The sequence below is a fragment of the Patiria miniata genome, unplaced genomic scaffold (assembly GCF_015706575.1).
Source record: "Patiria miniata isolate m_02_andy unplaced genomic scaffold, ASM1570657v1 HiC_scaffold_20, whole genome shotgun sequence".
Classification (NCBI taxonomy): domain Eukaryota; kingdom Metazoa; phylum Echinodermata; class Asteroidea; order Valvatida; family Asterinidae; genus Patiria; species Patiria miniata.
Window position 1 is genome coordinate 17,557,698 of NW_024037059.1, and position 27,143 is coordinate 17,584,840.

The 27,143-nt window shown below is 38.5% G+C and overlaps 4 protein-coding genes across 6 annotated transcripts in view; 3 read left to right on the forward strand and 1 right to left on the reverse strand.

The window, feature by feature from the left end:
- LOC119727662 (inositol polyphosphate-4-phosphatase type I A-like) overlaps positions 1-3,804 on the forward strand; it is a 57,800-nt gene extending 53,996 nt beyond the window's left edge. For 2 of the 3 annotated variants that reach the window (XM_038199654.1, XM_038199655.1), the window contains exons 24-25: positions 236-390; positions 923-1,058. In XM_038199654.1, coding sequence (XP_038055582.1) covers positions 236-390; positions 923-1,058 — 291 coding nt within the window. Of the gene's footprint in view, positions 1-235; positions 391-922 lie in introns of all 3 variants that reach the window. The other variant, XM_038199653.1, reaches the window with a different exon arrangement.
- A 381-nt stretch (positions 3,805-4,185) lies between these two features.
- On the forward strand, positions 4,186-13,203 carry LOC119728271 (contactin-associated protein-like 2). The gene is made up of 5 exons (XM_038200439.1): positions 4,186-4,269; positions 6,867-6,953; positions 8,214-8,351; positions 10,602-10,718; positions 11,512-13,203. Exons 2-5 carry the CDS (start codon positions 6,896-6,898, stop codon positions 11,577-11,579), a joined length of 381 nt encoding a protein of 126 aa, XP_038056367.1. The 5' UTR covers positions 4,186-4,269; positions 6,867-6,895; the 3' UTR covers positions 11,580-13,203.
- Positions 13,204-14,230: 1,027 nt separating this feature from the next.
- Positions 14,231-19,052, reverse strand: LOC119727664 (ribose-phosphate pyrophosphokinase 2). The gene is made up of 7 exons (XM_038199657.1): positions 18,815-19,052; positions 17,906-18,089; positions 17,133-17,231; positions 16,723-16,847; positions 16,263-16,436; positions 15,846-16,005; positions 14,231-15,148 (listed from the first exon to the last, which is right to left on the reverse strand). The coding sequence occupies exons 1-7, from the start codon at positions 18,982-18,984 to the stop codon at positions 15,056-15,058; spliced, it is 1,005 nt and encodes a 334-aa protein (XP_038055585.1). The 5' UTR covers positions 18,985-19,052; the 3' UTR covers positions 14,231-15,055.
- A 260-nt stretch (positions 19,053-19,312) lies between these two features.
- LOC119727666 (ubiquitin-conjugating enzyme E2 K-like) lies at positions 19,313-26,339 on the forward strand. Its single transcript, XM_038199658.1, has 5 exons — positions 19,313-19,527; positions 20,157-20,309; positions 20,808-20,990; positions 24,795-24,923; positions 26,048-26,339. Exons 1-5 carry the CDS (start codon positions 19,465-19,467, stop codon positions 26,117-26,119), a joined length of 600 nt encoding a protein of 199 aa, XP_038055586.1. The 5' UTR covers positions 19,313-19,464; the 3' UTR covers positions 26,120-26,339.
- The last annotated feature ends 804 nt before the right edge of the window (positions 26,340-27,143 follow it).

Sequence of the window (27,143 nt, forward strand, 5' to 3'; positions counted from 1 at the left end):
CAAACAAGCGAAATAGTACCCCACCTTGTCTGTACAATCCAAGCATGAAGAAAGAAAAAAAAAAGCCGCGTGGCCGCGTCAATTCCGGAACTTTGGTCTGACCAGAGACCGAATATTTTTTTTTTTTGGCCTAACAGAGCTCAAAAGCTCTCTCTTGCTAATTTTGGGACATTATCAATGTTGACGTTGGCTTTTCAGACTTTGTGATTACTGTTTGCTGTTTTATTTTTTGTAGTTGGCACGTCGGTTGGACGGCATTCGCTTCACGTCCTGCAAAAGCGCCAAGGACCGGACAGCAATGTCCGTCACCCTGGAAGAATGCATGATCCTACAGGATGAGCACCAGCTCCACTCACAGATGTTCACTCACCTCCTAGACACCATGAGAAGGTAAGATTTTTCTCTTCCCGTACTGTCTCTGTCCCAATCATTAGTCAAATTCAACCATTTTGAACTGCATTTGTGAACAGTAAATGGCAGTCCGTGACATTGGCGCAGGGACAGCGGGGATGGAGGGAGGGGGAAATGGAGGCAAATGATTAACGCGCCCTCTGTGCACGGCCTGCTTGTGTGTGGCACGCTGTGTCGGCATGGCTGTCTGGCAAATTTAAATTTCAGCGGGGAAAAAATGGTTAACGACCCCCTTTGTGCCCAACGGTTAGAGCCCCGTGTGTGATACACTGTGCACCGTAGTGGTTCGAAGTATACACAGTTTATTTTCATCTGAATTAATTTTCATTTTTATGTACACTAACCTGTAGCATCTTCACAAGACCACCACAGGCTTACAATAGCAGTGCATTCAAAATCCTGCGCTACTCTCCCTTTGTATTTGTTGATGAGGATATTTTGATTTTCATCCAGCAAGGCATAAACTTTTGTCTGTAACATTCACATTGCACAATTTCTCTTTCTTTTACAGTGAGGGCACCCGTCGAGACAACACGCGCAAAAACGTGGGTGTCCCCAAGTATGCCTTCAACAAGATGCAGTTGAGGGCGTTCCCAAAACTGTACCGCCCTCCAGAGGGGACTTATGGGAAAACTGTGCTCACGTAGCACGAGGCTGAACGACCTTTGAACTCCAGCCTATAACAGATGACCTTTGCCGAGTTAGACTTATGCCTGGCCAAACTATGTGACTCCTGACCCGAGGTCAACCTGTGGAGAAATATTGTACCTTGGTATCCAGGACCAAAACACCGAGACTAGTTGGTTTAAAAGGCAAAGTAGAAACAGGTGTTTCTGATTGGCTGAAATTGCCAGAGGTCAAAGGTTTCACTAAATGCAGTGATCAAGGTCAATTTACAGCCTAGCTGTGTCGTTGGAAGTGCAGAAGTTACGACCCTTCGTGATGGATTGTCCAGTCGCAACAGCATTGGGCTGTGGCTTCTAGCCCGGCCTTATCATGGTGCGTGTGTCCTTGGGAAGGCTACTTTACCGCAATTACTTCCTTTCAGAGGCAATTACAAGAGGAGATAGCAACTGCTACCACTGATCGGAATGTCAGTGGTTTCACTGATACATGGTGTACTTGTCAGAAGAAATTAAATCCTTTGAGCTTATTGTAATGGTCATATATATTTCCAGAAATTACATCGATTTTTATTAAAACTGGACACTGAGAAGGAGTCCTATCAACAGCTCTATATTTGTTTAATTGGTGGCGGATATTTAGCTGGCACCGTTTTATTTTAAGTAAACATTATTTTCACAGAGGCTTTCTGTATGATTGGCTGATAAGTAATTACGTCACATCCGCTGCGCCGGCTTTCTATTAGTAAGTGTTTGTTTGCTGGATGTTGTCTTTGATTTTTCCGGCAAAGTAGAGTTAATTAAAAAGAAAGTCGGCGTAGCCAATATGACATAATTGTATACCAGAAAATTAGAGAAAGCACCTGTGAAAATAACGTTTACGAAAAGAAAACAGACACCGGCCAGATGTTCACTACCTTTCTAATTCTATTTTTTCTTGAATGGTATAAGGTATCCCAAACAGTATTTTATATAAATTTTGTTTTTTGAACTTCTCTGATAATGATGTGACCAATGTTTAGTTTTACTTGTCGCACATTTCTTAGGCTTTGCGTTTTGTATTTAGTTCTTGTGAGAATCAAATAGATAGTTACGTTTGTGAGTAAGTTCAGCTACTATCGACAATAATTATTCATGCACTTATTATTTCTGCACAGTCTTAAGAAAACCCAACCCAAACAGTGACAACTCAATCAAGAATAAACACATAAAAACTTGACCAGACCATATTTAGCACAGTACTTGGTGGCAATTTGTACGCAGTAGAGCAAAACCAGAATTCGGAATAGAAATGAAAGTTTGTTTGTTTTTGTTTTTACGCCCACGAACGATTTTAACGTTGTACTCAATTCCCCCACCTTTGTAAAGGCAACTTTCAGAATGTATATACATAAAACACTTCTGGACAACCAAGTTTTAATGTACATATATTCTTAAATGTACAATTTTGTAAACAGTTGTGTACCATAAAAAAATATATATGGACGTATGTAATAAAACATTATGAAGTGGAGTGTATTAATTTAAAGGAAAGCTCTGCGGAACGAAGGGTACTAGTTTATTTAGAATAAACATGACGAAGCCTTGATCTGTTGAATCGTCAATTTTTTTCTTAATATTTCTTCAAGACTGTGGTTATGTGCACCTTTCTGTAAGATGGAAAATTAAGCAACCAAAACAGAAGTCTATTCTTGGCGAAATTTTGCATCAGTTTTTATTGGTGTTTATTTTTGCAATTGTAAGCTTAACTCATTTGTTTTATAATTTATTTGTGGACGATAACAAATGTGATGGGAACGTGGCATTTGGGAGCATTTATTAACGAGCACTTATAGCTTTGTGAGACAACTTTAACCACCATTGGGAAAGAATTACATTCTGTGAAAAAAAACAACGTGGTTTAAGAACATCTAGTAACTTGGGCAAGTGTTCGTATTTAAAATTCACTCCCTCTAGGGAAAGACTCGGAAGAATTTGTAAAGACGTTCTTCATGTCAGTATATTTTAATTAAGTTTATGAACAGCCAAATTTGGACAAGAGTTATCTTGGATTTTAAACAAGTTTTTTCCTGGATTTTTGACAAGTTTTTTTTAAAGATTATTGCTTATTTTTTTGTACAGTTTTTCTGCTGTAAAGTTTTCCCGCTGCTGTGTGTACAAACAATGTCACTGTGCCTGTTCTATACCGTCCTTCAATTTGAAAAAAAAATCATTTCATTTTTTACTTTATTCTTTATTTTTTTTTATGATACGGGGAAATGATTTTGACAAACACATCCAGCCCTCTTGCATTTTTGCTGTTTTAGTTTAACACAAAATGTATTGAAACGGTCGTTTTTAGTCATCACAAGTATTTTTTTTTTTACAAATTCTCCCTGTTTAAGAGTTATTTTTTTTCTCTCAAATTCTTTGAATCATTTATTATAAAGGCAGACTGTACAGTTATGTGTTTCTCTGCCGACCTTGTAGATCCCTATTATTTGCTTAATTTATTGTTTAATGTATTACGTCAGTATGTTAAAGTAGTTTTTTAGGTTGGTTATGAGTTAGTCATTGTGCAGGCACTTTTGAAAGTCATTTAAACGACACTCTTTGACATTGAAAATGTCAATAGTTTCAGGTGTTGCGCAAGTATTGTTTTTAGCAATTTATTTGGTTTTATTTTAAATTTTGTGTCAACTATTTATTTTAAGACTCTTTTATGTTGTAATATCTGGTCTCATTGACTCTTATACTTGTCAGAAATAAAATGGAGAACTTGTAATGATCACTCGGCAATATTTTTGTAATTTTTTTTCAGACTTGCTACGAGTATCTGAGGTTTGTTGAATGTTTCAATGCATCTTTAACATCAGGAGAACATCATTTGATTGGGGAAACGACTCGTGATGAAGGGAAAAGTAACCGCTTTGTCTGATTCAAATTGTGTTTGATTGATTATTGAAAATAATAAGTACGTCTATTATGTAAATAAACCTTTCAAATATGCCCCGCCCCCTCCCTTTTCAAGAAGTTGCAGACGACAGTGCTAATTTCATGTCAATAGAGGGCGCACTGAAAAGTTAATTTTTTTTAGGACGATAAAGTCTGGCATCCAACCTTACCGCAATTCGCGGGACGTTGCATTGCCGACGCTGACTATAAATTGAGAAAATTGTGTTCATTTTGCGATAGCGTTCGAGTTGCGTAGGAGGCTGCTGTCGCTGCTGAGGGGAGTTGAATTTTTCGTTCTTTGGTAAGTCATATTTTACAAATACACTGATGCTGGTAGGTTTGACCATGGAGGAAGAAAATCCTCCATGGTCTGACAGTAACTGACGCGCTGTCAACCTGTCACTGTTCACCTTATTCATGTTATTTTTCTTTCTTTTAAGTTTGCGTTTGGGAAAGTTGACATATGGGGGGGGGGGTATGCTGGGGGGCCGGGGGGGGGGGGGAGAGGGTTGAAAGCCGAAAGTAAACCTATGCCCTATAAAATGTTGCGACTTTGCCCGAGGGCTGAAACATAAACATATGCTTCATTACTTTGCGAATGTCTGTTTTGAATACCGATTTTCTCGTGCTTTAAATTAGGCCTATAGTTTTTCCTCATTCTTCCACACAACTTGAAATTGATTGAGCGTATAGGGGCTGTCAAAATAGGGAAGGTAGGGTAACCAGAACTATCATTATTTTTTTGGTCTAGTATTGTTCAAGCTTTGAGTTCTTGAAAAGATGTGATTTTTCGTGAAGTTTGTCTCTTTGTGAATCAATCTCGTGAAAATATAAATTTTCATTTCTGGCCAATTAAAGGGAATATACATCATTTGCTTTTGCTGTAATTTTCAGAAATGGATGGAATTGGGGGGTTGGAAATATATAGCAAATATAGTTACACTGACTTTTTTTAGGTTTTGGGTTCGAAAATGCTATAAAAACCAAGAAAAACAATCATTTTCCTGTAGTCTGGTTCCCTGACTCCATATAAGAAGAAACAGAGCAGTTTACATACATTGGGGAATTGTAAGGTCAGGGAACCAGTCTAGCTGGCTTGTACCCGTTTATAGGTGTGTAATCAATTGCAAACAAGTGCGATGGTCAATTGGGGCCAGTATTTGAAAAAAAGCCAGTTTTTTCCAACGCTGGTCGGCCGACCAGCGTTGGAAATTGATACAAAAATACCACTTTTCTTGAAAATGACAGTATACCAGGTGCCATGATTTTACAGGATGCTTTACACTGTCATTCACTAACAGTCCAGCAAGGTATTTCAAAATGATTTGTAGCTTTATTTTTTGATGTTTGCAAATGTTGTATTTTCCCTTTAACATTGATTTTTAGGTTTTCATCACTCAAGATTGAAAAAAATCAGTCGGGAGGGGAATTTATATTTTGTATTTTACATTCCACTTCGTCACATTCAAAGTGAATTAAGGGGACAACCGGACCACGTCACATAAACTTAAAAGAAGATACAACAAACATGAAAATAACTTCATATTAAGTACCAGTCAGCTGTTTAATGACCTTGGGTTTGTGTCTAGAATTTAAAAAGGGTAATGAACCTCACAGTGCAACCGTGCCTGTGGATTTGGTGAGAAACTTGAATGGAAAATATATAAAAAAATGGGGGAGGGGTGAAAATCGAGGAGGGGGTTGATAAAAACCTAAAAATCAATGTTGATTGGCCTTGTGTGTTTTTTGCTTTCGAGTCAACTCGTACCTTGGGCAACTCGTACCTTGGACAACTCGTACCTTGGACATCTCGTACCTTGGACATCTCGTACCTTGGACAACTCGTACCTTGGACGACTCGTACCTTCAATTAAGACGACTCGTACCATCAGAATAAAAAGTAGAGTACGTGCGTGACTAAGTGTGCACAGTGTGTGGTTCGCTTCCTTGACTCTGAAACGATACGATTCTTTTCAAGTCAAAGTTAATTTTTATCCCACAGAACCACATTCAAGATCTAATGGCTTTGCCAGGCAGCGTGATTTTCCGCGTTGGGCCTGCCGCAGGGCAATGAAATTTGACTGCCGGGCCGGGCCGGTCGGTAGTGCGCGGTACCGATGCCGGTGACTCGGAAGCGGCCGGCCGGCGCGGCGCGCGCGGCACTGCCATTCTGTTTTTAATGGAATTACATGTACTTGTACATTCCATGTGCATATTCAACGTTTGATTCGGTAGCTAAGATAATTTGTGAAATAAATTTTAATATCCTTTTTTTTTTTTTTTTTTTAGGTTCTGGATTTGGCAAGGACCAGATGACATCGACAGTTTATTCTTTTAGTGTGTGGTTCCTTGACTCCCACATGATACGATGTTTTGCAAGTTAATTTTAAAAAAAAATGTCACCGTGCACAGACGTCCATATTAACCGGTCAGCGCGGCGCAAGAACCGTGTCACTTTGCACGGATGGCTACCGTAGGTTGACCGCAAACGTACCGCGTGGGCCTGTGCATGCCGCGCACACAGTGCGTGTAACCTAGCTGCCGCGGCCGGCTTCGCGCTAAATAAATTCCTCTTTTGGGGGGAAAGAGAGCCCATACCAAAAAGAGATTCGCCTTTATTTTAATAAGCAGTCCACTTTTAATGAGTTACGGTCCACTTTATTCAGCCTCGGATCATTATCCTGACTGACGGTACGACTTGACTTACGCGTGATGGTACGAGTCGTCTTAACTGAAGGTACGACTTGCCGAAGGTACGAGTTGTCCAAGGTACGACTCGGTATAATGACGTCGAGTTGAAGGTACGAGTTGTCCAAGGTACGAGTTGCCCAAGGTACGAGATGACCTGTTACCTGTTTTTTAATCTTTATTAATGAATTATTTTGTATTCATTTTCAGGTTTATGTTGCTGTTGATCTGCATTAACCATGGACAGCCTCCGTATCTGTCTCCTCGTTTTTTCCTGTTTCGTCCTAGTCGCTACAGGTATTTTAAACAATTTTTCTTCCAACCTCTTCCCAAACTTACCCAGCATTCAATTTAAACAGGGGATAAAAAATAAAAAAGAAAGAAAAAGTTTGCACTACTAAGTATACAATGTTCTGTGCTACCTTGCTTTGTACCATTTACATGATTTACATGTAGCAGTTTCATATCTATCATGTAGTGTGTATTATGGTTGTACATTTTTGGGGTTGATTTTGAATACGTTACTATCATAAGTTTCTTTACTTCTTTTTTATAAATAACTTCACAAACAAGATTTGCAATTGGAGCAAATCAAGGAAATTAAGCTCTTTGTGAAAAAAAATTAAGAAAAAGCATAATAGAGGCATCAACTTTAGGAGAAAAACTGTAAAACAGAACATGTTGAATGTAAACAAAACCATGACGAAACTAAGGTCTTAAAAATTCTTGCACATGTAACATTATGCTGGACCATGTATTCACTATACTAATAATACAGTGCTGGTATGTGTGTGAGCATGGAGGAATGTGTTCTTATGCTTCCATGGTGTGAGTAACTTTAGAAGTGTAGGCCTATATTATTACAGTGGGCATGCCATTGACCTTTTGACCTCATAATTATGTGTAGCTGGCTGGATGCCATCCTGTCACACATCATGTAGTACATATGAAAGTCCTGACCACAGTAGTCTAGCCTGCCTGGCGTTTACAGTACACTGGCCTATTTGACCTTTCAGTAAATTTACTACATGTGTAAAATAATAATATAAACAGTTGGAGTTTTCTTTTTGTGTGTTATGATAAAGCAGGGAACGTACAAATGTCTCTCTGACCATTTGGTAAACTAATGTACACATGTACCTGCATGTGATAAAAAAGATTTTCATGCTTATAATTAAGGTATGCTAGTTTCATTCAGTGCCTTCATGTGCATACAAATAATGACACATAGGTGTGGCCGGAAGTGGAAATTTTATTAAAATAAAAGTTATTTATCAAATGTATTTAGTTATTTCATATCAACTGTTACAGTTTTATTTCATCAAGAGACTTTTTAGTAACGCGAAAACTGGCATCACAAAGAATGTATTCTTGACATGCTAAACACGATTTTAAGTTTCTACCAGAAACAGTTATTTACATACTCTGATTTCTAAAACTAAAACATTTTTTTGGATATTCAAAAATAGACTTAGATTGTCAGGACATGTACAACAATATGTTTTCACAAAGGGGATTCTGTGTGATGGATTTTGTTACTTGTTGGTGTTCCACCAGTTGTTAGCAGTGACTGTGTCAAGCAGGAGTTCTCTGGTTGTAACCGTGTCGGCAAGCAGTGTGTCTGCTCCACCGAGACGGCCTGTGACAACCCTTTCTCCTATCGCGATGTCAGGCGATGCCGGCGTGCCCTCTTTGGTAAGTTGTGAATTCGATTGCATTTTGCAGGAACGGGACATAAAATAGTACCATTCTGTGCTAACTGAAATTGTATTGGCATGAATTCTGCTCAAGCTTAAAAATTTCATGATGATTTCTAATATTTATTTGTCATTCTGTTGACGTCTTACAACTGATTTTGTTGTATTTTGATGGATATAATTATTTTATTGAATCATTAAGCCATTTTCACTTGAATGAGTACCTATGTTCCAATATTGTTAAATTAAATTTAAAGAGAAATATGTTACTTTACTGCATATTTTTTTATTGTCCATTTTTGTTTGGGGGGGGGGGGTGTTGGAGAGGGTTAGGGTTTGGGGATGGGGTTACGGAAGTTAACAACCAACAAAACAGAGAGATGTAGGGTTAAGAATAACAATTTTTTTCAAAGTATAGCCAAAGAGCCATCTGTTGTGCATCAGGTAATGCCATACACACTGTGAACAGTGGGACACATACAGGTATCAGTCCAAATAAAGCTGCTTGGTAGGACAATTAACCAATACCCACACAGGAAGCAGTCTTTTCAGCTTGGGTAGGCCTATTGTCCGCAGCTTGTTACTGGTGAACAACAAAACCAGAGTGTTACACACTATACAAAGTAGCAGTATAATCTGGGCACCGCTTGTAAAATGTTTGAATGGCTCTTTGTTGGACACCCAGTGCACATATGGTACATTTTAATAGGTGTACATGTACAGCTAGCTTGTTCGGCTGTAGGAAAAATTGAGGAACTTTAAAAAAAAAAAAAATCTCCCAAATTAAACCGTTGATCTTAAACAGGAATAATTTGTTTTATTTTGTGCATCTCTCTTCCTGATTATTTTTGATTTTGCACATGTTTTATCATGGTTATGTAGCAATAGCAAAGGACAGGTGGTAAACAAAAAGAAGAAAATGTAACATGTTTAAACATCTCTAATTACATTTATGCCTCATATTTCTTGTGAATTTCTTTTTTACTGTCAATTCTCAAAGCAAATTGAAGGTGCATGAGTCCCCAAAACCTCAAAAGTAGTAGAACAGGTTCACTTACATGCATATGAGTATCCATGTACAATAAATCACTGTGCACTTTTTACTGTTTATGAACTGTACATGTTGCAAAGAAGCTTATTTTATACAAACTAATAAAGGAACAGGTTGAAGCACATGTAACCGGGTTATAGTTCCTGTCTGGTCGGTGCCAGACAACCAGAACAAATATACAAAATGTAATGTCCAAACCAACTCCACCTCTGTGACGACAACATTTAAAAGTACAACTTGGGGTCTGGTCATGTTTCTAGGATTGTACTTTTCAGTTAGTAGGCCCAAGGTTACCGAGTCAAATTGTTGGTGCATTTGCTTGGGTTGCCATGGGTAGATGATCACCAGGCATAAAAAAAACTTTCATTGTTGAAAAGTCAAGTTTGAAATGCAAAATTAGCTTTCTTTTCACAAAAAGCTGTCTTCTGCATTTTTTTTTGATAGCATTAGTCCCAACTACGTGTATGGTTCAACCAAGCTAATACCATCGACCTTTTAAATTTAAATTAAAGTTGCCACACTTACTGCCAACTGACTGTCCATCCTCCCCCCTCCCCCCCCCCCCCTCCCTACCCTAATATCATTTTAATTGTGCCAGATTGCGTCGACCTCGTCCCACACACACACATCGCCCTTTTAAGTGAACTTCACACTCCTGAAAATTTCCTGAATTTGAAGAAAATGAAAATACTTTACGAAGTCTGGGTGCTGAAAAACTTCATCATACCATCCCCAAATGTTTACTTCCCCTTTGTGCCAGGTTTGAGCTACATGTACTTTTGAGAGCTATTTTTCAGGTCCTGTTTCAACCCGAACGTGCAATTTGTGTAAAAGTCGTCGTTGCGGGCAGCAAACAAAACACAGTAAATCGTGACATAATAAACAAGACTCGTTTATGCTACTCTGCATCGGGAGTCCTGTTTATTACGTCACGATTTACTGTGTTTTGTTTGCTGCACGCAACGACGAATTTTACACAAATTGCACGTTCGGGTTGAAACAGGCATGACAGGACTTGAAAAACAGCTCTCAAAAGTACCTTTTGTACTCATTTTTGACAGAAACAATAGTCGTTTTTATTTCATCACACCTTAGGCTACGTATACCCCGAAAAATGACAGAAATGTCTTCGAGCATTCCACAACCTCTTTAATAATACATTTAAAGAAATGTTGTATAATTTGGTAATTTCTCCAGGAGATACCTGTCGTAAGAACAACTGTGAGAACAATGGTCAGTGTGTACAGACCAAGCATGATGTGTACCTCTGCAAGTGTGAAGGCACTGGCTACTATGGGCACCGCTGTGAGACAAGTGAGTATGCATGGGTCTTTAACTCTACTCTTTGATGGAAGATACAGTTTAAGACAGAATTTCATTGAATGCACGGTTACCTGTGCGATAGTCCACTATACATGTGCTTTAAAGCCATTGTGGAACTATCGCATAGGGTAGTGCACTGTATATAGCTTAAAAAGATGGCGGCACACGCAGAGCAATGTTTTTTAGAACTGATGTTTAAATTTGTCAAACTAGTTTGTTAACTTCCGATACCTCGGGAAGCAAATATTGACTATCCACCCTCAAAGCATGTTATATTTGTATATACTGCCACATTTTTAGTGGCATACCACCCATGCTTGCGCACCAGTGTACGTACCCATCACTCAATTGACCTATTGCGGTAGAATCGCAGTGGAATGGCGTCAACACAGCTTGTGAAATATTGTCCAATTACACGATATACAAATGGACATGGAACGCACAAAATCTGAGACAAACAAAACTTAGTGTACAAAAACTCCATGGGGTTGTCTAAGGGGCATGGCTAACTCGCAAACAGCGATAGGTCAATTCCCTGCCACTCATTTGACTTAACAAGATGCTGTAGCTAAGTTGACATGAATATTACGTCTTTTAATGCGACACATACAGACTTTGGCTTTACAAAACAATTGTAGGTGTACAAAGATTTTGTGAAGTGGAATATATTAAGGGGGAAAAATCTGATTGATTAAAATTAATTAAAATTAAGACCAGTTTTATCTCATTTTCATCTGCACAAAGATGAAAGTTTTAAGTTTTGTTCTTGTGATTTCTTACACAGAATGCCCCAAAGATCTGACCATCGTTCCTGATGAGGACCGATTGGATGCCAAAGCCTGCGTCTTCTAAACCAGTGAACTATCCCACGATATCTCACGACAATCTGGATAATAAACAACACTACTGCCTGCTGAACAATATATTATTGGTGCTACCTATTTTATAGTACTTGTATTGCATGCTTTTGCATTTGACACATGTAAAGGGTAGAGGTTTAGGTTCTTTACAAATCATGTTGTGATTTGTAAAGAATACTTGTTTGGTGATTATTCCCGGTTTAAAATTTTCGTCCAATTTTTAATCATCCACCTGACAATTTGGTCTCAGAAAAATAAAGAAAACTGCCATTTTTATACCAGTAAAGTTTGCCTCAATTCACGTATTTATAGTTTTGTAAGTCACTGAGAACTATTTTTTATCTAGGTTGTATCTAATCTTGTAGATAGTCTGATAGTACTTAATTTTAAAAGAAATTCACACCTATTTATTACTCGGTTTGAAATGTTTTGATTCGGTCATTGTGTAAATTTGGGGTCCACTTTTTTGTCCCTGTTACATCTGACATCGGTAATTTTATAAAAAAAAGTCGTCCTCCGAGAGTGGTTATTCATTGCAAACTACTTACCCCCAAAATAAAACATCGTTTGAATTCATTCTTAATGATTCTTGAATGACAAATTACAAAGGACCAAGGTAACAGGGACAGGTAAAATGTCGCACGTTGGACCCTACATTTATAGAATGACCCGTACGAATAACAAATTATAAACGTTTGCTGCTTTTTATGACGATGTGAAATTTGAGTTCAACTGGTGGCATGATTTTGCTGCTGTATTATATTATAAAACCAAGGTAGGTTTTAGAAGTACTTTTCGTCAGTAGAAAGTATATAATTTGTGAACAGTATTTTCGTACTTATACAATAATAACTATTTCTTCTATAGTGGTAGGGAACAAAAATATTTGGGGTTCTATTAAGTTCGCGTTCACAGGAATTTATGTGTAGACATGCAACTTTATGCACAGGTCATGATTAATGTACTCAATTCTCACTATGCAAGATTAACATACTCAATTCTGACTATGCAAAGCGATCTTACAAATAACATGCTGCAAATAAATTTTTAAACAAATATATTTGACCTGTTGAAAAAAAAAGAAGTGTTGAAGACTAAAGAAAAGATTGAATAGGGAAATCCGGAAATTTTCAAATCCGCGACAGGAATTACAAACTCCAGCATTATCTTATAAATATTTCCCAATGTGTCAAGTCAGTATTCATTTTTGGATGAAAGATTACCTCACCCTATTTTTTGATACAATATCTTTTTGTAGTTAATATTTCCATTCATTTATATTAAAACAAAGGTGCTTGTAGCTCTGTGATACCCAAGCCAATTATGTACCAGTTATTGTTTTGTTTGTTTCTCTCTTTGATAACTATTAACGTCAAAAACAAGATTTGACTTTCCATAACGGGGTTTCAAAGTGAAATTTGTTGGACGACAATCCAAAATGATTTCACTTGACAACTGGTCTCTTGTTCTGGGCTAATTTATTCAACTCAAAATTGTACATCATTAAACAAGCAGAAACACTGATTAAAATTAATAACATAATTAGTGCAATTAAATATGCCAGTGAAAATGTTCATCAATTTTGGTGATTTACTTTCAAAAAATCAAAATTTCCAGAACATAATTAAAATCGGTACAAATATCCTTATGACAGTTAAATAGATCATTGGATTTACCGTGGTTAAAGACAATCCTCACTCTGAATGAAACTTACTAAAATGCCCAGATTTCTTAACGTACATATTTTTAAAACAATTTTTCATAAAGAGTTTGTTCCCTTCAAATGAATGTACAGTAAAGGCCGGGTCATACTTGGCGCAAAGGCAAATGCGACTTTGTGACGCCATTGACAAGTATTTGCGCTGCACACATTTCAACTCCGTCTAATTTCGTAGTGAATGCTTTTTGACGTCAGCATCGCATTCACATTCGTAGTATGAATCAACCTATACGCTGGTTAAAATTTGGAAAACTTTGGTGTCGAGCAAACCTAGTAAACTGCATGAACACATGTACATGATTGAAATGGTAGCTGTACAAAATGTGAGGGCTGCATTCATGTTCAGGTCCATGCCCTTTTGAGTTCAGATCGAGTAAGCGACGTTAACAAACGTAGGCTTTAACAAAACTTATATATTTTTTAATCTTTTACACTAATGTTATTTCAGATCCTAACATTCTATCATTAAAGTGACCCTGATTGTTGCCAACAAAGATAGTTTCCAATCTACAGGGTGATGTTAAAAAAACAACCCAAATGTCGGGACTAGTTTTAGCTAAGTTCTGCATGTAGCACTTTATGAAAGCCCAATTCGTAAGCTTTCTTTTAGTACAAGAATCATTCAAACCACTCATGTACTTTTCAAGTTATGGAGTTTTAAACACAATCATCATTTTAAAGTTCTGTCCACGGATCACAAAAAAGGTGTGCCTTCTCTCAGCAAGACCCTATGTGATTTGTTTTTGTTTTGCTGAAAGAACACTTACCTTTTTGTGATCCGTGGACAGAAATTTAAAACGGTGGTTGTGTTTAAAATTCCTTAACTTACAAAGTACATGAGTGATTTGAATGAATTTTGTACTAACAGAAAGCTTATGAATTTGGCGTTCATATCCTAGATTTTGAAAGTGCTACACGCAGGGTTTCATTTTTTTTTACTCGCCCTGTAGACAGTTCATGTTTATATGTGCATTTGCATTGTGCATTTTAAATGGACACATTACATCTAACACTATCCTTGTATGTGTTAACTTGATGCCAAAATTCACAACAATTTATGAGAAGAAAACGCACTGCGCTTGTACATCAATCCAATTATAGAGAATCTCATCAAAAACGAAAATACATTATCAAACAAACAAATAGACTCAGAATTCAAGGCCTTAACTGAAAAAAAGAAGAAGAAAAGTGAACAAAAGTGAAAAGTGTGCACCACAAAAAGGTTACCTATTCAGGTTTGAAGAATACAAATGTTATCTTAGGGGAAAGCACATACATATCCAAAATGGTGACAACATTCTCTCTCACTAAAAAAAAGGCTTCTGTAAACTCTTTGTAATCATAACTTTGCAATTAATGAAAAAAACGTTAGTCACAAAACTGTACAAAAAGCTGTAATGTTTGTCTCTTGTTTCTGACGAGAAATTCAAGATACTGACTTTTCATACATGACAACGGGGATGTTTTTATGGCATGTGTTGAAAATGAGACAGGTGCTTCAATTACGGTGACAAAATCACACTACATTAAACATGCCTTCTGGAAACCAGACGTGTGATAAGTGCCAATATTTTCCAAATACAGAACCCTTTTCCAACTGGAAACGAAGCATTTTACACAAATACCAATAATGCTGTAACTGGCTTTTGTCGACCATCATTTCCAAGACAACAGTGAACGGCACAATGCATTGCCGTAAGAAAAAAGTACGGTGAAATAATTCAACAGAAGGTTTTTGCACAGGTTTTTCAGAGGGGTACGTGGCTAAAGAGATAGGATACCGACTCCCCGTTGTGCGTTCTCCTGATCGCTTCGGCCAACATCATAGAAATGTCAATCACCTACAGAGAAAAAGGTAAGAGATATAATGATACTTGTGAGTTAAAACGATGTTAACAGTTCTTACTGCTCGGTGCAGTTTATATTTTACTGGATTATATAGATGTGAGCACTACACTTACGAGGCCCCCTTCAATGGCCAAGCTTTGCTACAGATATTGTGCAAAGCTACTGCCAAATGACACATTATCTGAACAATAGCTAGCACAATGCTTTCGCCATTGAAGGGGGCCTGAGTGATGAATTGATAGTCCATATGTTACACATTTGTTAAAACTCATTGTAGTAATCATAAATTCATGTCAAACTTCCATTTCTTTCTAAATCATTTGTGGAAATCAGTAATGTAGTCGATCCATCACAAGTCCATCACAAGTCCCCAAGTTCCAATTCGACTCCCAAAGTCTTCAAAACGAGCTTTGACAAAGGCATTCCTTTGTTGTTGTTGTTCATCAACTGTTACTATGGACTCGACTACATCGCTGGTTGAAATGCGTCATTTAACAATTAACAATTTCACACTGGAGTAACAAAATATTTGTTTTGCATGAGGTTGCCAAACAATGACAAACTCAAAGTGTGATCTGTTGGTTTCCTCAGTTACAGAACCAATCGGAAAACAGCACCCACTTACAACAGAGGGTGCAGTTCAACTACAGCCCACGACAGCTCTATCCCAAGACTCTGCTCATAACTCACCGTGATCTTACTGCATTGCTTCATGTTGTTTTCTTGAGGGATGGTGTTTGTCACGACGATCTGCTCAAAGCAGGCGTTGTTGATGCGGGAGAGAGCCGGACCAGAGAAGATGCCATGTGTCAGGATAGCGAAGACCTTGAGGGCCCCAGCATCTCTGAGCCTGCATAGAGGAAAAATAAAGAGACCAAAGAGTTAGATAAAAATTCATAAAAAAACTATGTGATTGTTACTGCAACCGGGAAGTTGACCTGGGTCATTTGCCTAACTCACAGAGAAACATAGAACACATTTGCACGTACACAAAACTGTAGCAATCTTTACATGGGTGTTGGGCACAGGACAGAGCTGGCATATTAGTATATTTTTGCAGTTTAAATTATAGCTATGGAAAGGTAATTAGAGTGAAGCAATGTTTACTTGTTAGCTGCTTCACAGACGGTCCCACACGTATCAGCCATATCGTCTACCAAGATGGCTACGCGGTCCTTGACGTCACCAACCAGCACCATGGAGGCTACCTCATTGGCCTTCTTCCGTTCTTTGTGGATCAGGGCAAATTCCACATTTAGCCGATCTGCAATAGATGTGACCCTGCGAGAAACAAAAAAATGAATGATTCTATTAAAATGGAAAAATGTCAACACTGTTGCTGAACAGTTAACAAGATTGATGACAAATTCCCGAAGGTTCAAAAGTGTGGGATGAATTACAGTTGTTGTCAATAGTGCATGGTTGATTACATAAGGCTGTTAGTATGTGCGTGTTTACATGTATGTAACCAACAATTTGAAGTCAATCCAAGATTGTGTTTCCCTTTTACTTTGTAGCAATAACAATAATTTGAGGCAGGGTGATAAGCCACTTTAGGAGAATTTACCTCTTTGCACCTCCAGCATCTGGTGAAACAATAATGGAATTCTCCCAGGTTGGTATATTCTCCTTAATCCACTTGAGCACGGCCGGCTCTGCATACAGGTTGTCCACAGGTATGTCAAAGAATCCCTGTACATGATCAGAACATGAAACGCATTTGTCAAACAAAGCATATCTTATAAAAACAACATGAAAAGCTGGCTTACTTAAAACAAATACTTGCAAATCTGCAAATTTGCCATTCAAGTAATTGTGAAATTGTGAAATTGGTTCACACACCAGCAAAGATGGAACTGGTTCTGCGTCACACACTATCCCAAAATCATTCTCTGAAACCTGTGAAAAAATTATTCCCTAACCAAAGACTAACCAAAGACAAAAACAACTTCATAGTTTTCTAACCGAACTATCTACCTGTATTTGTGACGCATGGAGGTCCATGGTGATGATGTGGTCTGCTCCGGCTACGGACAGCATGTTGGCAACGAGCTTGGCGGAGATGGGGGCACGGCTCTGCAACAAACAAGAAACATGCATGACATCAAGATCATAACTCATGTGATGATCCAACAGTACTGCAGTGTCATGTGTATAATAACTTGTGAAACCTGGTGACTGCATCATATTACTATGTGTTGGTGAGTAAGGTGAGTTGGCACCAAAAAGGAGACTTGGGAGTTGGAGTCCTTAAGCAAGACACTTTACTACAATCACTTTCCTCCATCCATGGGCGAAGAAGGGTGAAGATTTTAAAGTGTAGGACTAGCTGGAGGCTGGATAGAGTACCGAGAACGCTCCTTCCAGTACTATGGCCGTCCTGTTTGATATGCGGCTGAACTGACCAATCAGGGAGGAGACAGTGTGGTCACCTGATCAGTAAAACACTGACCATTGGTGGCCACTCAGCAGAGATTTGGTGGACCCTGCTTGCCTCCTTACAGCCATACATGTAAGTAACTGACACCAAAGTATTTAAAAAAAACTGTTGCAGTAATTTCAACAAGTGTGTCTTGGAATCAACTCCATGATGACAACTGATCTCTTCAAGGTCTGCTGTAAACACTAGACTGCCCTATTGTGGCAGACTTAGTCCCCATGTGAAGGGTGCGACGTGAACTATTGCTTCTGTTTTGATTCAGCGAGTGAGATGAGTGTTATTGTCCGAACAGTGCTTGTTCTGGGCAAACCTTGTCTTTCTTGTCTTGTCTGGCGTACGGAAAACAAGGAATAACTGCCGTGACGCGGGATGACGACGCAATCTTGCAAGCGTTGATCATAATCAGCAACTCCATCAAGTTATCGTTGATGTCTCCGCATCCGCTCTGTACGATGTAAACATCCTCACCCCGTACGCTCTCACCAATCTCAACACTGAAAGGGGAGAAATTTGTACATTGATTCAATGATTTATAAACACAACAGTTATTTCAACAGCAAGACATTGTTATACGCTTGTACTTACACACATAACACATGAGGACTCTGTTACTCCTTGCTCCTAGCCAACACATGAAAAGGTGACGAAAAATAAACTGTGCTGATTCAGATTAAACTTGTGTCAATGAAACTGGAGAGCTATTTCCTTGTATTCCTGTGCGCTCTGAATTGTCATTTGCTACTTTTAATTATTTCATTCAAGGGCTCAATGTTTCATTTTGGTTTACATACACAAATAATTATGCCGTCAACTTCTGCCAATTATGCAAAGTGTTGTTCTTTCCACCCCTCCTCTGCCCCCTATTGCCACCCCCGGCCCCCCTCCAACCTGCATTCTTCGCTGCCACATTTGGATACGTGATTTTGGACACGTGATTTTGGACATGGAATTATCTGCCCTGTCAGCTGCCTGGGAAAAATCTTTGCCTTTGAATTATTGATAATGGAAAATTCAAAAGACCTTGTGTGCGATAATTGAAGTGTGGTACTTATTTGAGCAAGCTGCTGTTCGGAAAATTTGCTTTCCTTGTCATTTGTCATGGGCCTAAACTAACTCTACCTCCATGGTCTATGATGACATGATCTGACACGACTGACAATGATCAGACTCACAATGACTGAACAGACAAACAAAGTGGCCAAACCCTGGCAAAACTGACCAAGTTTCTTGATTGCTGAATTTCTTGGTGACAACTTTGCCCACTTCCAGTCCCAACCTGTCCACAATCTTTTGGGCAAGTTCGATGTGGGAAGAACCACTGAATACTTTGACATTCGGCATCTTTTTCTGTTCTTTCAGTCCACGCAGTTCGGAGTTTCCTTCCACCATGCATCGATCTTTCACCTGTTCGCATTGACATGTGCGCCACACGAATGACTAAACCCAGACGGCGGCGGGCGCGCTCGCGGGAAAAATCAGATACGTAAACATAAATATTCATTACTCTAAAAAGAAAAAGTATTGAAATCTTTACAAATAGCCTCAATTAAAAAAAAATTTAAATAATAGAATTTAAAATAATTAATTTATTCACCTTATTACTAAAATTATGCGAGATTAAGATACTGTAAACTGAAATAATTGGAATTGCTGAAAGATTTAAAATATTCATTTAGAACGAGCATGACCTAACATTCCAGGAGGTCACTATTTATTTTGACGCCCGCCCTCTGTTGTTCTAATTCTCAAACGTTCGGGGAATTTTGCGCAAGACATGGAGGCAGAGATCCAACGTTGGTGTTGATGTTTTTATCAAATTGACATTTACTTTTGACCTGAAAAAAATAGCTCGGAAAAATCAACTACCTCATGGCTACTATAGCTGCTTCCAGAATAAAGAGGGAACTCAAAGAAGTAAAGGCAGATGCTGAGGTGAGTGTTTTCTTTTTATTGACATATTGCAATGTTTACAATCACATCACATGCACTTCCATGGTTCGATCGAATATTTGTGAAGTTCCTATTTTATTTTTAGGCCCCCATCATTTTGACTTAGTTGCCACGCCCACTTAACTTGGCTTCTCCAAGACGTAATTTTTATCATTTTTAGCAACGTTTTGCAACAGCACGGAGAAATAAACAAGTGAAAAGGGTTACGCTTGCAATTTACATTTACTATTTAGTTAAAAATTTTGATTAATTTTTATGTTTTGCTGTAATTTTCAAAATATTTTCAGAGACATAGTTTTGGATTGGCATCATAACTCCCAGTTAACGACATGGTTAAGCCTTTCCAAACTCCAAACTTTAAATTTTACTTGCAGTTTTCTTTCATCACTGACCCTGCTTCACATAATGCTTTAAGACCAAATCCACTAAAATCCACCACAAGACCACCAGGTGGATTTTGATGGACTTGGTACTAAAAAAATCCCCATATTGGGGTGATGGATTTTGATGGAGTTGGGAAGGTTCAGGGTTAACTTGTAACCAAAGAGCTCAATCAATTAACATGATGTGCCTTATTCCCAACAAATAACATTTCAAACTTATTTTTTCAGCTGATCAAAGATGACGTCTCTGTCGAACTGATGGATAATTCCTATTTAGCACTTACCGGGGAGATCCCCGGCCCTAAAGACACACCGTATGAAGGAGGGACATTCCATCTCAAGATCATCATCCCTGAAACCTATCCTTTCAACCCTCCGCAGGTATTATCCCAGTCACCTTAGGCCAAGTAAAAGAAGAAACTAATTTCTCGTCCCCGCCCACTTTCTATTTTCCTGGCTGCCTCCTTTTTCATTTTAATATTGGTAATATATTTTGTCTGTTATTTGCTTCCAGCAAAATTGTAGGTGTGTATGCAAGTTAAGAATCTGGTAGAGAAAGGGTGACGGCTCCTTTGGACACAAAAGTATCAGCGAAAAAAAGTTGAGAAAATGGAAGAATCCATCTTGGAAAATCTAACATCTTGGGGGGGGGGGGGGGGGTAGGGGCCACCTTCTCCCTTTTTTAGAAAAGCGTAGAGGAGAAACAACTTGTTTTTTACGCGGCCTTATGGATTGATATATACAAGTTATTAAAAGATACATGTAGCAAAAGTAACAACCAATTTGAACAGTTGCACTTGCAAAAAAGAATAAGTACTCTTGTAATTTGAAAATGAGCAACTTATTGACCAGAATGAACATTTTTTCGTCCTAACTCAGGTGAGTTTTACCACCAAGATTTGGCATCCAAACATCAGTTCAGTGACGGGGGCCATCTGCCTAGACATATTGAAAGACCAGTGGGCAGCGGCCATGACGCTACGCACGGTGCTACTATCAGTCCAGGCCTTGCTGTCACTACCAGAGCCAGATGATCCACAGGACGCTGTGGTCGCACAACAGGTTAGCACCCTCCATCCCCCTTCCCAATCCCCCCCAAACAAACACCGAGTCTGCCCCTCCCCCCCCCCCCCCCCCCCCCGACCCAAGACCTTGCCATAGTTGTAGTCCACTCAATGACAAGTCACTCACATGGCACATTACAAAGTGTGCTTGCACAACAGGTTACCAACTTTTCCAATTTGGGCGATTCACAACGCAGTGCGCCACCAAGAGTTTGCCTTGAGCTAATTTGTTATAGATTGGGGCATAGCGTTCTGACGCCTTACAAAAAATACCAGATTGATAAAAAGAAAAAGAAAAGGGCAAACAGATACTCGAATCATACGCTTACGAAACCACTGACCGGAAAAACTAACAATTTCAAATGTCCCGCGCTGCGAATTTGTCGACCATCTCCCACAATGCACTGGGAAAAAGGAACTCTCCGTGGCAAACTCTTGGTGGCGCACTGCATTGTGAATCGCCCAAATTGGACTTCACCTCACCCTAGTCGAAATTTGGGACTCTCAATACTGTGTATGAGAGTCCCAATACTGTGTATGAGAGTCCCAATACTGTGTATGAGAGTCCCAAAACTTAGGTTCCAAAAAACATGCAAAACAAGAAAATTACCTGGCACATGAAATAACCAGTCCAACATTCCTTAGTACAACTGCAACACTAAATTGTGTCCAAAAGAAATATCTGGTACCTAGCTCTATTTCTATTCATTCTCTTTAGTCATGCCACCACTACCAGACTACTGAAATGTCAATCTTTTCAAAAAGTTGGACATGTACCAGTCTAGTCTTAGGCTTCAAATTGAAATCACTTGGCTTCACTCTCGTGTGCAAAATGATGAAGAAAAGTCTCCTTTAAAACTTGAATTGAGACCTCAAACTTGGCTGGTGAAATACTGAGGACATTGTCTTTGCCTCATTTAAATTGTGGAGAATTTTGTCAGCTAAAGAGTGAGTTCAGTTGGCCTGATTTTGTTTTGCATGTTTTTCTGCACTCTAGGTCCCAGTCTTTCCTCACCCCAGTCCCACCCAGGCCCTACCCCATCCCCACCCCTACCCCACCCCATCACAATTAACTCTATCACAATTCAATCACGTGTCACATCACAATTCAGTCACATGTCACATCACAAGTAAACCAACAAGAGTGAGGTCACATGTATTAACAGGATAAAAATGACTGAGGATGCTAATGTCAAAAATCAATTTTCATACCTTGTCAGCGAGGCTAGATATGTTGTGATTACTTTGTGATGACTTGTGATTACATCTGGTTACTACTGATGATACCCAAAAAAAATTGGTAAAAAAAATATAAAATTCCCCACCTACCTAGTACCTACCCTATTTTCAAATGCAATGTAATCGGAAGCAGAAATATTTTTGTTTTGGCCTGAGGATGTCTACTTTTAACAACTTTTTTTAACTAAAAAAATGTCTTGAAGGCCCCAATTTATTTGTCATGCATACAAAAATATTGCAAGTGACCATTTGGGACACTTTATTTACAGGTATGAAAATTTTCCAGAGAATCAGAATCAGCTGATTTCCTTGTTTGTTTAATATCCAATCTGTACTGAAAACTGAAAGTTTCAGATTGCAATTTCTTCTTTATTCTATACAATTACTTATTGCCGGCATTGTTTTCAGTTCAGTTAAACAAGTGCTCCAAAATTGCCTCAACATAGTAAGGCCAAAAAAAAAAAGTCTCCGGTTTCTTGTATGCGCGCGCGTCGCCGTAGCCATGCGCGTCGGCAAAATGAAAAAGTTTTTTTTTCAATACAAGATGATGTCTCAAAACCGCCAAACTCACTGGTTTGACTGGAATCCTGCTGCTGCACAATTTTAACGTGTTTTTAGATGGGGTTATGATCGAGAATAAGCTTTATGTGGCCTCTCTGGACTCCCATATATTTGCACTAAGTTTCGTCGGGCACCATTTGCAGTCATCAGCCGACATTTGAAGCCAAAAAAAAAAAAAAAAACAGGTAAAAAAAAAAGAAGCCGCGTCGCCGCACCACTTTTGGGGCAAGCTCCATACCAGAAACCGGAGACTTATTTTTTTTGGCCTAACCTAATTTTTGAGTATTACTTATTTGTAGCTGTGTATCTCTGATTTTAATTCAAGGCAATTCAAAAGCTGTCCTCGTTTCTCCCACAAATGAGGAGACTTCAGTATTCACAGATCTATGTATGTATAAAGTATAACCAGATGTAGCAAAATTCCCCTAGTGACTTGCTGCCTATTTTCAAATACACAATAATTTGGCCTTCATATCACTAGCCGAAGTCTTATGTTATTGATGACTCATACGTGTAGGACCGCGTCCATTCAATGAGTGTGTATTGTTTTCACTTGTAGATTTACAACCTTGCTCATTTGCATATTTAATTATCTACTGGTATGACACATACGTACGTAGATGTGCATACATAGTTTCTTTTCGATTTAACATAATTTTGTATGAATAAGTCCTACTTCACGGTGACTTTTGTTACCTGTCGATTCTTTTTATTAAACCTGAAATATCAAAATAAATGCCTCCTCATTTTTTCTGTGAATTGCAGAGAAAACTAAACTCTAGCAAACATTGTTTGTACTCGACATTAATTTCTGTTTCAAAGGGTAGCCCTTGAAACACCTTTCTGTTTTGAATGGACAGTTCAGTTCATTTCTTGAACCATTGACCACATACAGGTTTTGCTGGCATACAAAGGAAAGGAAAGGAAACACATGTACATGTATTCCTTGTACATGTTCAGGGTAATAAATGTAAACGTATGCCAGCATTGCCCATACATGTACAATGTACATGTATAATGCCAACGAGTTCAATCACATAAATAAGCCTACCTCACGGGTCAAATGAAGGTCGTACATGTTTATAAATATTCTATGTAGGGGTTTTGTTTAAAGTAAAACGTAATGGTTTGTGTGTGAATCACAAATTGCACTGGTCAGTTGGTTGGTGACATATTTTTTTAGAATTGTTTTTAGTAGTTTATTATTTGGGGAGATGAATTTTTTTTTATTCTAGAGAGCTTTTAATGACAGCCATCTCTGAAGGCATTTTTTTCCTTCTGTTTATTTCAGTTACATTAATTAATTAATTAACAGAAACGTATTTTCATGCAAATCCCAGTGGAATAAGCCTTTTGCCACTATAAAGACTGTGTGTCCAAATCACAATTAAATCAAGCCTACTTTTACTAAAAAAACAAAGTAATATTTGAGGCTTTGCATGGTGGAGATACTAAGTAATGAAAGGTTTGCGGAAACACCATGTGCGAATAATTTCTCAACTAAGAGAATGGTTCTGAAAAGAACCAGAGGTATAAACTCGACGTTCCGGTCAGTATGCTCTGACCGTCTTCAGTGGCCATTCTCCTGAAGACGGTCAGAGCATACTGACCGGAACGTCGAGTTTATACCTCTGGTTCTTTTCAGAACCATTCTCTTAGTTGAGAAATTATTCGCACATGGTGTTTCCGCAAACCTTTCATTACTTAAAAAACAAAACAAAAAAGTATCGTTAGTATCAAAATAGTCACATTAGCAAGATATTGTGAAATTAAAAATTAAATGGCAAACCCACTTGTGAGATACACGTAACAGAACAAGTAATATTTGGTTACTTAAGTAACATTGCTATATTCTGATGAAATAGGGATGTTTAAGTTTACCAGCTTTAAGGTACACATCAGTCAGTACCTAATTTGTCTGGTAGACTAAGCTCCGAGTTCAAAGTACACATGCATAGATCCAAGATTACATGCGTCTGTTTTATTATTTCTTTGATCGTAGTACAAAGAAAACCAAGATGCATATCGGAGAACGGCCAGACATTGGGCCTGTGCCTATGCCGGAGCCAAAAGCAGCAGTAGAGAGCTTGACGAGAAGGTGGAAAGAATAACAGAAATGGGCTTCAACGAGGTGAGCATTGTTCAGGGATTAGAAGAATATTCTCCTTCGCAAATAACGAGCAAGTTCCATCCAGAACTCCCTAAGCATTTTTGCTAGGTTGTAACCTCAATCCTGCAAAATCCTCCAACTGCCTCCATGTAAAAATTGCATACATCCTCAATCCTCGAAAATCATCCATTATTTCTTGAATGTGGTCCTTGGAGGGGTGACCACTGCCTCAACTCTGCAAAATCCTCCGGCATTCACTGTCAATATGTTGAGGCAGAGCCAGTGACATCCTGGAGCAGTACGGAGGATTTCAAGTATAATATAGGCCTAAGTTTATGCACGGCCGAGCATAAACAATACAAGGTCCGGCCTAAGACCTTGACACAGTGCATCCTCCAAAACCAGCCACACACTTTTACCGTAGCCTCCATCCTGCAAAATCCTCCATTTTGCAAAGAAGATTTTGCAGCATTTGGGAAGGTTAGGGTTAATATATATGGTTAACCTTTAATAAAATAATCTTTATCATCAAATGTTGATAATGAGTCGGACTTTTCTATTAACTCATCCAGCCTACTGAGGTGAGTTGCATCCCTAGTTAATCTGGTGACCCCCATTTCTGGGGTGGTGTCGTGCTTGCGCTCGCGGACATGTCATGTGCATTCTTAAAATAAGGCGCTCGTATTATTTGATTGTGCACTCACTGCCTAGGCCTGAGCATGGTGCGACTAGTAATTGCTTCCAATTTTGATCATTCTTTGGATAAGTCTCAAATATCTACTCGTTTACCCATGAGCTCCACACACCCCCAATGGTAACAGAGGAATAGTTGGGAGAGACCATTGGGTGGCACATTTGAACACATCCCTAACGACGCTTGATGCTCCAGTCAAAGTTGTTATGGGGTTGTGCACGTTCTAAATAAAATAAGTCGTACGTACCGGTACTGAAAGTGCACAGACCAGTACCCACACGCAGTGTGTCCCTCCCATTTGGGCTTTTGGAAGTAGTCCCAGAGGGCCAGGCACTGTTCAAGCACGGAGTCCATGAACAGATTTTTCATGAGATGCAATCTTGGAGACACAACCAGATCGGGAAATAAAAAAAATAAAAAATTGATTTTGTTTGTTTATATTATTTTGCAGTCAGACGCAAGAGACGCACTCTCCTCCACGGACTGGGATGTTGGAAGGGCCGTGGAAAAGCTAATGAGTTGATGCAAAGGATTTATCCGTAATGCTATCATCTATATATACATACACCCTTCCTTCCAATACTCCTTCCAAACGATCGGGGGTCAATGTCATGAAGCTGCTAGTCCGAAAAAAAAATTGCCAAGCCCACAAAATATTTACTCAGAAAATTCAGTTTAACAGCTAAAAATAGCTTGGAACAGAAACGGCTTGTGACGGTAATATTTACACTAGTGGCAGCTCATACAAAATGATTCCGAATGAAAGTAAGATCTATAGCGACAAAATTGGCTGAGGAACTTTATTGTTCTGATCAGCAGTTTCATGACTTAGGGCTCTCTTCCTTTCTCACTTTCATCCCAGTGCGGCCATTTTTGGCTTTCCTTTGAGGTTCAGATTGAGGCTAATGTCAGAAATTAGTCTGGTGCCTTGGCTATCATGTCTCATATTGTTTATGAACCTTACTGAGACACTTGAGGAACCAGACCAAGATGGCTGCAAAATTTGTTGCTAATTATTTGGAATTTAGTTTAACAGCATGGGAGGGTCTACCTAGGATATTTGAAGTAGAAAACAAATTGAGAAAACTTCTTTGATTCATTCTGGAAAAAAAAGTGTCAAATAAAAAAATATTTATAGTTTCACCAGTTCTGAAATGACCTAATTAGAAAACCCAATGAATTTTGTGGGCCATTTATTTCTGTGATGTACAATTAAGAGGATGAAAGTTGAAAAGCTGCACTATGAATCGTTGCCAACATCAAATATGAGCGACCAACAAGCCTTATTTGGATGAGTTACCATAACAACAAGCTAGTATCATTTCATTCTGTAGTATCTTTTGGAAAAGCGTCTTTTCAAAACGAAAAAAAAAATCTAAAAAATAGAATTATCAACCATAAAAAAAAGAAAATTCTCAAAGCAAAGAAATATAATAAGAAACACAAGTTAATTTAGTTAAAATGCATATTTTTTTTAATTACATTATTCCATTCTGTTGACCTTTGACATTTTGAATTTTGTGGCTGAGTTTATGCCAGCAACTCTC